The 12,455-nt window shown below is 33.6% G+C and overlaps 1 protein-coding gene across 1 annotated transcript; it reads left to right on the top strand.

Moving 5' to 3' along the window:
- Positions 1-810: 810 nt before the first annotated feature.
- LOC117323281 (putative deoxyribonuclease TATDN3) lies at positions 811-12,204 on the top strand. Its single transcript, XM_033878403.1, has 12 exons — positions 811-956; positions 3,012-3,044; positions 3,514-3,587; positions 4,286-4,331; positions 5,024-5,062; positions 5,583-5,645; positions 6,647-6,724; positions 8,419-8,450; positions 8,893-8,948; positions 9,132-9,244; positions 10,178-10,255; positions 12,048-12,204. Exons 1-12 carry the CDS (start codon positions 825-827, stop codon positions 12,186-12,188), a joined length of 885 nt encoding a protein of 294 aa, XP_033734294.1. The 5' UTR covers positions 811-824; the 3' UTR covers positions 12,189-12,204.
- The last annotated feature ends 251 nt before the right edge of the window (positions 12,205-12,455 follow it).

Here is a 12,455-nt window from a genome sequence, read left to right on the forward strand (position 1 = left end):
ATTTTTTTGTGTGACTGAAATATTTACTAATTAAGGTAGAGACTTCCATTGTTTTGTCTGATGTGTACAGGAATGATGACAATATACCTGACATTTCTATAATTACCTTTGTATTCATATAGAGCAGAGTATGGGTTACTTCGTGGAATTTATAAGGAAAATTAAAGGTGCATTCCTTCGTTTGAACAGAGACCTATATACTAGTATATAGGTCTCTGGTTTGAACGCCAGATGTGTGCTGTACAGTAATTTATAAGATTTATGAATAAAAGAAGCTTATACTCATAATTATGATTAACTGTGACTGAATAAATATCATATTAGTACAGAAAATCCGCAAAACTCTGCCACTCTGCATCCCAATTGGATTAAGATATCACGTGACACCATCAGTTCGCCAAAAAAACCCACATCAGTTCGGTATATCACAGCAGTAGCGAGTGATATAGATCTAGGTGTTGTTGTTTTTGGTTTTTTGGGTTTTTTTTGTCGTGAAGATAAACCCCAATTATAGCCGTTTTAAGTCACTTACTTATGTTAAGGTAACATGCATAGCTAGTAAATGAGTAAAGAATATATATATATAACTTTTTTAGTCGAGAGAAGAAATTGCTCCAGACGTCATAAGTGCCGATGAGAACTTGTTTACTAAACACTTGTGTATGTTTTAAGTGATCCTTGTATGTATGGGAAACAAAAATCAAAACCCATCTCTTAACAAAACTATAACTTCATCTTAATACGTGCACATGTTTATGTAATCGTCTCGTTCCATGTGTGCGCATCCTTAATGTTCATAAAGTCACCAATAGTGAAAATGAGTTATGTCCCCTGGATTGTTGACAATATTGAGGGAAGTCATGGCAGGTGTTGAAACAGATGAGGCCGACAGCCCGTCCCCCGGGTTTGCTATGGTGGACTGTCATTGCCATCTCGTGGATAAGGCTTTTGATGAGGTTAACTTGTAGGTCCTAATGGATGTCTTGGCGCACGTGTAATTAATTGTACAGTACTTGTAGATAGAACTAAACTAACTGACCACAGGGCACGTTTCTATACAGTAACTGTACTGTATGTATACTGTTGTTCAGGATGGAAGTTGACATCAGATGATTTGTGAAGAAATGTTATTCCACTCAATTTGAACCTTTAATCAACATGTATTACGAATTTAATAGATTACCATAATAACGAGTATGTATGGTGTCAGGGCCAGAGGTACTCCAATAATATTGGAGGTTTACAGACAGGAAACTTTTGACAGACTGTCATGTAACTATCCACCAATGTAATCAGGTGGAATAAGACCTCATATACGTATAGGAGTAGGCCAGAGGAAACTCGGCCTAGTCGAGCCAATGTGAGATGTGAAACATGCAGGTTTTATTGGGTATTAATGTTTTGGGTTTTTTATTGTAGCATGGAGTTGTTTGTATAAGTAAAGTTCTCTGTTAGGCCCAATTATAACATTACTTTGAGTCCCAAATTAGTGGTGTAGACTACAGTTACCTACACCAGACATGGTGTCAGGGCCAGAGGAAACTCGGACTAGCTAACCTAAGGTATATTCAACTCGGCACTACAGACAGATAGAATCCCTCTCAAGGGGTTTATGTTACGCCTTACACCAGTTTCGTGTTGCAACGTTATCGTCACCATGATCGTTTTCTCATAGGTTCATATTTCCAATCTAGAATACCTCGATGGTTATTGTTATATAGGGTTACGGTATCGACATCACAAACTTTCTTTAAGATGTGCCTATATAGTCAAGAACTGTCCAGATTTCAGTGTATATAGGATTGTAAATTGTCTCATAAGTTAAGTGGTCATTAAGGGTGCTCTCCAGTAGTTGAATATAGGATTTTCAGCTTTGCTATAATATAATACGACCTCTCCATAGGATACATAGATATCTTCAATAACTCTATAGTGTGGTCACTGCTCGCGCATATGTGGTCAGCCTAGTATCCCCAATTTCAGTTCAAGTTTATGATAAGCATGTGTATAGTGCATATATTCTTAAAGGACTTGCTGATAAAATCCGAAGCCACCACCCATTATCCACGTTGATATTCAACGGTTCTCCAGATATTGGAGGAATATAAAAGAACAAGAACAAGAACTCGGCAATATTCATACATTCCATACCTCCCGGCGTGAGACAAAATCTCCCTTAATTTCAAGTCATTTATTTCCTCACGGGAGGAGAGCCCAAATTCCCGTATTTTGTAATTCCCTCCGGTATTTTTGCCGACACCATTTTTGTTTACAATTCAGTAGTTTTTCTCGCGAGATTTAATGAGATTTGGCTAAATTTACATATATTATATTATATTCATTGGCCCAGCAGTGAGCACAGGACATATGTAGTGTTGTTATAGAAAAGAAACAAAGAGCAAATGATATACTGTAATGAAATCGTTGTGAAATCAAAGGTGTAATATGACAGGAGTGAGTTATCGTATCTGTACAACAGTAATATCAGACAGAACATCAACAACAGGAATAAACGTCTGTATTGCTCTGAGGTCTTACCAATATCTGAGGGCTAAAACATGGATAAATATAAAAGTACGGGGCTATATGGCTAAATGATAATAAAATAGAAGTGCATTAATTAGATTCTGTACAGTTGATGCCTAGCCACAGAGGCATGTCTTGTCCTTTAAAATAAATAGCCAGAAATGCATATATACTATATATATATATAAGGTAGCTTTTTATTTTTAAATATAAGACAAGACACCCCCTTGTGGCCCAACAGAGAACTTAACTGATACAAGTAACTCTGTGCAACAATAGATTATAAGATTGTCTGAATAATACAAGATTTATTATAACTTTTGATAGACATATCTACAAGCAATTTTTCAAAAGTTACTTTTTTAGTACATTCCACTATAAAAACAAAAGCCATCCAAAAATTGTGCTGTTATTCAAATTTCTGAAACAATCCATTCCTTCAATCATATATCCATCTCAGTTCATTTATCTTTTTCTGTTTGTAGGATATTGACACTGTGATCCAGCAAGCAAAACAGGTAAACTTAATAATATCTTGGTTTGCTGTAACACGACCATTATTTAGTTCTGAAAACAGATTTTCAACCTTTAACCATGGTTTGGGAGACATAGTTTAAAACCTGCACAGCAACTTCCGGACATAAATATACAGAATGGTAAAATTGTTAAAAAACAATGTTTTGATTTTCAAAATAAACTTTTTTGAGTTGCCACATTTTTTCTGGGTCATGCGGGTTATGCCAAACCAACTATATTTTTATTTTGGCCTTATAATGAAATTTACATAATAAAGCAATTGAGGACTTCAGTTTCAGTCATTGCCCAATTTTCAGACCTTGGCGAAAAATGTTCTTGTGGATACTGTAGACATATCTTGAGAATTCCTGCAGTTTCAAAGATAATATTCATAGTCACAACTCTGGTTGATTGAATTACAGGGTTGTTAAGCTACCACTGGTATCTGAATGACGTTTTTATGACCTTTAGGCTGGCGTGAAAGGAGCCCTGGTTGTAACAGAAACATACACACAGTTTGATAAAGTCCTGCAACTGGCTCAAAGGTAAGGACATGTCTTCCTGTTTCGGTTTCCAGTGCATTAATGGGCCAGGGTTGAAAAATCATCATATCGATAAACAAAGTGCTATAATAACTGTTTCATTACAGTTCAGTATCAGAACAGGAGCACAGAACGCTAAAAGTATGATCACATGACATTTAAACTGCGTTTTGTATGTCTTGTACATACAAATGTATTGCTCTCTGGCAACTTGGCGAAGATGTGTCCGACAAATCTGGTTGACTGAAATTATGTGACATTGTAAAACCCTTGTATGGCATGTAATATGATGTTTTATCACTCACACAGAGAGAAATTTGATGTTAACTAAGATAACACATGAACGGATGTAGGCCGATCAGGATCTCATGTAAAACTGAAAATGTAATAATCTTTTGTGTAGGTAATTTTCGGGACTGAAATCAAGAAAATGACCTATCTTTACATTTTGTTCATCAAATGTTTTGGCTAATTTTTGCAGAAACAATATTGAGCATAGGTCCCTAAAATATTACTTGGGATATTGATGAACTATCCGACAGATACATACAGTTGTTAAACATTGCTTGAACTAATTATGTTGAATAAATAAATTCAATTTTATTTCACTTTGATAATGAAATTCACAACAAAATTAAATATTTGAAGAACACATAGATATAGATCTTCAGTATATTTATTTATTTTTGTTTAATTTCCAGACATCCTGATTTTGTATTCCCTTGTCTTGGTGTTCACCCTGTCCAGGTAAGAGCTCAGATTCATGTGTCATTGTTTTCCTGTGTTCAGTTATATAAGTCTCATAGTTATAGAGCACTGGAAAGTAACAATGGTAAAGGTCCCGCTTTCCTTAATGTTCCTTACAGAGTCCTCATCCCCTTGTTGTACCAATTTAAAAAGGCTGACAAAATGTCAGGCTAATTCTGGAAAATCCATTAACTTATTAAAATTTTCTATAGGAATCTGGAAAGCATCACATTTTTGTATAGAATAGATTACAAGTGAAGTCTCAAGTAAAGACTGTTTCTTAAACTTTGTTATGCATTCTCAAAGTAAAATTTTAATTGAGGAATTTCTTTAGGATGGGTATTGAAACTGTGGCCAAATTAAGGACATATTTATACCACAGTCCATGGAATATTGAAGAGCCTGCATATGTTTCTTAAACATAACTGCATACATCTTTTACAGCAGAATTTTACGTATTGAAATTGAATATTTCAGAAGCCAGCAATAACTGCATACATCTTTTACAGCAGAATTTTACATATTGAAATTGAATATGTCAGAAGCCAGCAGTCATTGCTACTCAGATTGTTAGGCCTAGGATGTAATAAAATGACTTTATACAAAATAATGAAAATATTGGATACACTATTTTGATATACGACACAATATATCTTTTGTACAGTTGCTGAATCTTTTTACTGTATTTTAAGGGTGCTTTAACCGGAGACCAGAGATGTGTGACACTAGAGGTAGGCATTGTGTTTTCATTCCTATCCAGATTACCTAGACAGACCATCTGCCCCCATATTTATGAAGTCCACATTATTGCGATGTTTTGTTAAAATTTATATGAAGGACGTGGTCTGGTGTTGATCAACGTCAGATTGATATACAAAGGTTGATAAAACATCCAAATCATTCTGACTAAAGCTTTCGTCAAGAGTTGCCCTGCTGAATTTTACACATGTAGTAGATTATCTCCCCTAGTTAGAAATAAATCAAACTTTACAAGTTAAAACTTTATTTATAATTTTGATATTCTGGTGCCCATCTACAACTTTTATACTTTTAATAGCACTCTTCTAAAAATTAAAAGTATAGATGTTATACGAAGAGAAAAATTCTTAAAAGAAATGGAAATTCTATGTTTCGATATATATGTAGATATCCAATATTTTAAAACATAGCAGTAAGATGAACATCTACCAAGGTAATATTTGTTTTAAGGATATGGATTTTAAATATCGGTACTTTGTTTGATGTTTGTAGGATGTAGAGAAGGCCATACCCATTATAGAAAAGAACATAAGCCATATTGCTGCCATTGGGGAGGTTTGTATTATACATAAATCATTATTCACTTGGTTCGTAACGTACAAGAGTCCTTGGATTTGTCTACAAAAAGTTTTTGTCCTGCAAAATTTGAGTCTTGGAATTAGGCTTTAATACTTTAAAACTAATTGGACTTAAAGGAGTTGTAGGTAACCAATGGTCCTGACACTCGCACACAAAGACCGTCTCTGTGTGTGAACCTCAGGACTGTGGGTTACTGACGATGGAAAAAAGTGTCGTGTTTTGAAAGTTTTAGCTTTGATGTAAAGTCATAGGAAGTTACTTAAAACTGTGATTTTGGTATTAAAGTAAAGCCTATCACTGTCTCTGAAAAGTCATGATAAAATTCTTGAATTTACCCAGTAATAACAGAAAGTGTTTGAAAATCTTCGAATTGGATGACTCACTGTCTGTTTGAACCAGAATCTTCGAATTGGATGACTCACTGTCTGTTTGAACCAGATTCCAAATCTTACAAAATACCAGATATCAAACCTTCACTAATGTTTGCCACATTGTATATAAATAAATATTATGTTTAATAGGACCAATTGCAATAAACCAAAGAAATTCAATATTATAGATAGTAGTTATGTGATAAATAGAATCTTAAACTTATGGCTTTGTCATATGTGATTTATCAAATGAGTTCAACGAGTTTGATAAATTTTATATGACATAGCCACAAATATAACATTCTAATGTAAGATTCTATTCATCAAATACTACTACTTATGATACATATTTGTAGCATAAGCAAAAAACTTTCAATTTTCGTTTCTATATAAGACAGGTGAAATCCCACTCGGATGGGACGTTTCCGTCTACCCAGTCAGGTGACATCACATATTTATTATGATATCACAAAAGTGTTATTACACATGTCTTATGATATTTATGACATGGCAGAACAGGCCAGTGATGTGATAATTATTTTTATGACTATCTCCCTTTAAACTGATGTTTATAGTTTGTGTACAAGTTTTGGTTGTTTAAAACAGATAGGCCTGGATTTCCAGCCAAGAATTTGTGTGAGACCAGAGGACAAAGACATTCAAAGACAGGTGTTAAAGATGCAGGTATGAACAAGTAATTTATTTAAATTTGATATATGTTAAAGAATTTTTAACATTTCTTCAAAACTGATGTACTTATGTAAATATTACAGGAAACCTGGTTTTTTTCTGTACTATTCCAGACAAACCTTGTACAATAGATGATAACATGCTCTAATCCGAGAAAATCCTTGTACAACAGATACAGATAACATATACTTCTCCAAGACAAAATTTTGAATATAGTTTTTTTTTCTGGTTCATTCCTCTACTTTAAAATTCTGCCAACTTCGGCTATTCTACTTCATTTTTCAGTTTTAAATTTTTCTCAAATTCCAAATTTTGGGTAATTCTTATATGCCTAAATTCTAAATGGCATCTTTAATATTGTACCTAGTTTGAAAGACATTTTCACTGCATACAGGAGCATAAAATGCCCCAAAAGCTCTTTCTATTACCACTTATAAAATGAATATTTCTTCAACTGTAATATTTTATTATACATACACAATGTACAATCAAACTCATTTTACCACAGTTTTGTATGCATTTATAAAAATTTACATTTCACAATTACATTAAGTATTTGATTATTATGTGAACATTTCAATGTTTGACAAATATGACTAGCATGATATTTTATGACATAAAATCAACAAAAGTTTAATAAATAATATGTAAAAGTAAACATCATAATAACATATGATGGATCACCTACTGGAAGTGTCCTGGGATTTCAGATAATAATCATGTTAAGATGACTATACAAAATAAGCACAACTTAAGGATTCAAGAAAATGTAGTCCTTCCACCATCATCTGTACATTCCACATGTATATGTCTGGCTTTAAGACATCAAAATGTATATTTCTGTAATCATCGTAATTCAAACTCCTTTAAAATTGTTTCATGGCAATCTCCATTCCAAATACAGGGCAAGTCTTTAGGTACCATTCCATCATGTTCCCAGTATTTTAGATTTTTAGGCCAATATCTGTGGAGAAAAGAAATAATTTGTTAACTCCTGCGTACATTTACAGATTTTATACACGTAAATATTAACTTGTTATACTTTGTTTCCATAAACTTTTCTGTTGACTATAATCATTGGCTCTATTATCAATAAGGCTTCCCTATTGGTCAATGGTCTCCCTAAGGATCTCTTACATAAATCATTCACATTCGTATTGAGATAAATAAAGTCTGCACCAATTGTTTTGTAAACCCTTATTATACTGCCACCATGTGTCAAAAGAAACTTTAATACTGCCACCATTAGTAAATCTCATGATACTGCCATCATTTGTCCAATGAAACTATTACAATTGTATAGTAAATCCTCAATATACCAGCACCATTTGTGCACTCAAACCGTTATAGCGCCAATTTTGTACTGTAAAAATAACTCATTATACTGCCATTATTTGTCCATGCTGTGTCACACTTCTATGATTTGTCCAGTAAAACCATATCATAATGCATCAATTTCTGCAAAGATAGTTTGTCCGGGAAGAAGTAGGAAGGAATTGTTGAGAAAGAGACATTAAGCATTATGGTAAGGGGAGATAATTCAAGATCTTAAAGAGAATTTTGTCACTGAGGAATTTTTCTTTTATTTCCTTTGGTTCACCCAGTTGTTTATGGCATTTTGAAAAATAACTGTATAGCTCTTAAGATGACCAATATGATGTTAAAAAACATATCTTTTTTTCTTGAAGGTTGACCTTGCAAAGAAGTATGATTTGCCTGTGTAAGTAATATCAAGATTTACTCAGAATTTGTATAATGTTGTGACGATTTCTAAAACTGTAGATTTCCACTATAAAAAAAATCCTCAAATCTGTATACTGGTAATATTTAAATAGTTTGCAATTTCTAAAATTGAGCTGCAAACTATTAGTTGACTTTATTTGTTTGATTGTGGTATCAATACAAAAACAAAACAAAAATATCTACAAACTGGTAGTGAGCTAATAATGTCTTTATAATGTATAAGCTTTATAATGTCTTTATAATATGTAAGCTTTATAATGTCTTTATAATATATAAGCTTTATAATGTCTTTATAATATATTAGCTTTATAACATCCTTATAATGTATAAGCTTTATAACATCTTTATAATGTATAAGCTTTATAATGTCTGCACCAGCTAAGATACCTCTATCACTACGCCTATCATTGTTGATGCAGGAATGTACATTCAAGATCTGCAGGAAGACCAACTATTGCTGCTTTAAGAGAATATGGTAAGTTTTAAAACACTTTTCATCTCTGGACTTTTTAAAAAAGGAAAAAAAACGGTTCTGAAATAAAAGAACCTTCTTTTTTTGAGTTCTGATGAAATTCATAGTGCACAAATATAAAATCATTCAGGATAATGAATTAATAAACATAATGTTCATGGGTTTGTGGTTCGAAATTCCTTTCAGGTGCAGATAAGGTATTGTTACATGCCTTTGATGGTAAGCCAGCTGTGGCCATGGCAGGTGTGGAGGCTGGCTACTTCTTCTCCATACCACCATCTTGTGTCAGAAATCCAGAGGTTAGTGAATTTAGGACTGAAACACTAAGTACCCGATACTGAGTTTGGTGCTGTATGATATACTGGTACATGTTGAGGACTAAAACATCAACGTACTAGATTGGGCTCCCATACTGTGTCCCAGTTACTGATTCTGAGTTTGGTGCTGTATGATATACTGGTACATGTTGAGGACTAAAACATCAACGTATTAGATTGGGCTCCCATACTGTGTCCCAGTTACTGATACTGAGTTTGGTGCTGTATGATATACTGGTACATTTAATCTAGGACTAAAACATTAAAGTGTTAGATTGGGCTCCCATACTGTGTCCCAGTTACTGATTCTGAGTTTGGTGCTGTATGATATACTGGTACATGTTGAGGACTAAAACATCAACGTACTAGATTGGGCTCCCATACTGTGTCCCAGTTACTGATTCTGAGTTTGGTGCTGTATGATATACTGGTACATGTTGAGGACTAAAACATCAACGTATTAGATTGGGCTCCCATACTGTGTCCCAGTTCCTGATACTGAGTTTGGTGCTGTATGATATACTGGTACATTAGATCTAGGACTAAAACATTAAAGTGTTAGATTGGGCTCCCATACTGTGTCCCAGTTCCTGATACCGAGTGTGATGTGATACAATTTACTGGTATATTTAATCTAGGACTAAAACACTAGACACATTAGATAGTATGGGGCACCATATTTTGTAGATACATTTGTAATTTTAATTTATGTTATCAGTTGAATAAGTGAGATCATTGTTTCGTTTTTTTACAGTTCATAGGTTACTCTGGTGAAGAATTAAAAAAAAGTGGGAGGGTCTAATTGTGGATTTAGGACATCCATCAATTTGTGGTGATGGTTTATTTGCAGTAACATAAGATTCTAGCTTATTACTTTAAGGCAAGCTATATCCTTTACATTTTGATTTATTTCAGAGCAAACTTGTTCATCGCCTACCAATCACAAATATTCTACTCGAGTCAGACTCCCCAGCACTTGGACCAGAAAAAGATGTTTGTATTTTATGTCATTTTCCATTTTAAGGTCACCCGAGCCAAAAGCTCATGATGACCTATTGCGATGGTCTTTTGTTAGTCGTTGTTTGTCAACTTTTCCTTGTGCACATGATAACTTGAGTAAATATTTTCATTAAAGTTGTTACGCAGCCTTATATCAATAAGATCTTGGATGCATTTGACTATCGGGCCCATTCAGTTGTAATTTACAGAGTTATGGCCCTTTGTAATTTTATTGCCATAGAACCTTGTGTGTATGATAACTTGAGTAAATAAGAGCGGATTCTCCTTAAACTTGGTATGCAGCATGATATTAATATCTCAGATGAGATACTACCAGTGTATATATTTTCGCATCATTAATCAAGATCAAAGGTAGTGTTTAGTTCACATCTGTGTTCGGAGGAATCACAGGATTTCATTGTCCTTGTGAAGAACTGCACATGTTAATCATGATAGAATAATACAATGTTTGAATTTCTGGTGGAAGTAATGTCACTACCTAAAACAACCAGAGGAAATGGCATTCATTGGAATTTTAACATAATTTAGTCAGTACTGTGGGGTTTGAATGCATATTTCTGCCTCATACAATGAAAGACTTTCATAATCACTGAACTTTTACATGGTGTGTGTTCCAGGAATGATAGTTACACTAATGATATAGCAAATTTGATATTGGAAATATAACTACATATACAGTGGTCCCCCTCTTATGAGACCACCTATATATTGGGCAGGCATCAGATGGTCTTATAATGGGGGTGGTCTTTCTTGAGAGTTTTGTCATCTGAGTAACATCAGTGAGATCAATGATTACACAAGTACATGTTACATTATATACATAAATAATTCATAATGTTAAGTTAAAATGTGTTTTTCAATGTTCTCCTTTGTTTACTATCAGTAATGTATCACCAATAACTGCGGTATGAATTTAAAATGGGGATTAAAAATGTATTGTAAGGACTCTTTAACTTCCATGCTGGTACAAATCAATCTCAATATATCACCATGTTGTGTATTTCTAGTGTTGGCAATAATATTGCTTAACTCTCATACATTATATAGTATATATGTACCAGTAGCTGAATATTTGGTAGATCATGATCATTCCTCATACATTTATCCTGCAACTGCCACTGCATTGTCGGAATGTACCCACCATATAAATTTTTGCTGTATACGGCAGTGACGGAAAACAGCTGTATTTTGGAATCTTAGCACACGCGTCAATTTAACTGACCTACTTCCAAGCGACACAATGTTTAAAAGGCGAACATATTTGGATCATTGTTGATACCGTTTCACTTCAAAATGATTACTTTTGATAGGCTAACTATTGCAGGATAAATAGAATACATGGTCAGTGTCTTAAAATATAAGCTGCATTTTTGGCTTGGGACAGAAAGACTCGCCACTTTTGTCTTTCTTTACCCTCGCCAATAGCCAACAGCTTATATCTTAAGACACTGACCATGTATTCTCTATATACATTGTATCCATACCATGTCCCTATGCAGTTGTTACAGGAGACCCCAAAAGACCTATCACATTTGTATGATGTAGTGTTTTTCTCATGCTAAGGACCCAACTTTTAAATTAGTTAGCATTAAATCATTTAAAAATTAAATCAGATTTAAAATAGGTACTGATTTTACAAATCAACAAGATTAATTTTGTTATCAAGTATAAAAATTATGCAGCCTAAGTATTAGGGCAGAATTTTTAAGTAACTTAACCTTTTTAGAATTTCAGTGACTTTTAAAACCGTTGTTTTGTCTTTCAGGTGAGAAATGAACCTAAAAACATCTCCTTGTCGTGTGATTACATTGCAACTAGGAAAAAACTTGATGTCCAGGAATTGAGCAGAATCACCACAATGAATGCTTTAAGATTATTTCCTAAACTTGCAAGAGTAATAAAATAAAATGAAAACTAAATAATTTCTGTTTTGAATTGTTATTTGGTAAAACCAAATATCATGTTTTCTGAATACTGTAGTTGTCAATAGATTTTCAATTTTTCAAAAATAATTACCTTGGTATATACATGTATTTGCAATAACACCTGTCCAATCCAACACTCTATGGTGACAAGTTGATCGTCAAAATAACAAGTTAATCGTCAGAATACAGGTCTTCTTTTTTTTGATTGATTAGATCATGGCATTTGGTTTGATACAAGTATATATACT

Source organism: Pecten maximus, chromosome 3, assembly GCF_902652985.1.
Source record: "Pecten maximus chromosome 3, xPecMax1.1, whole genome shotgun sequence".
Classification (NCBI taxonomy): Eukaryota; Metazoa; Mollusca; class Bivalvia; order Pectinida; family Pectinidae; genus Pecten; species Pecten maximus.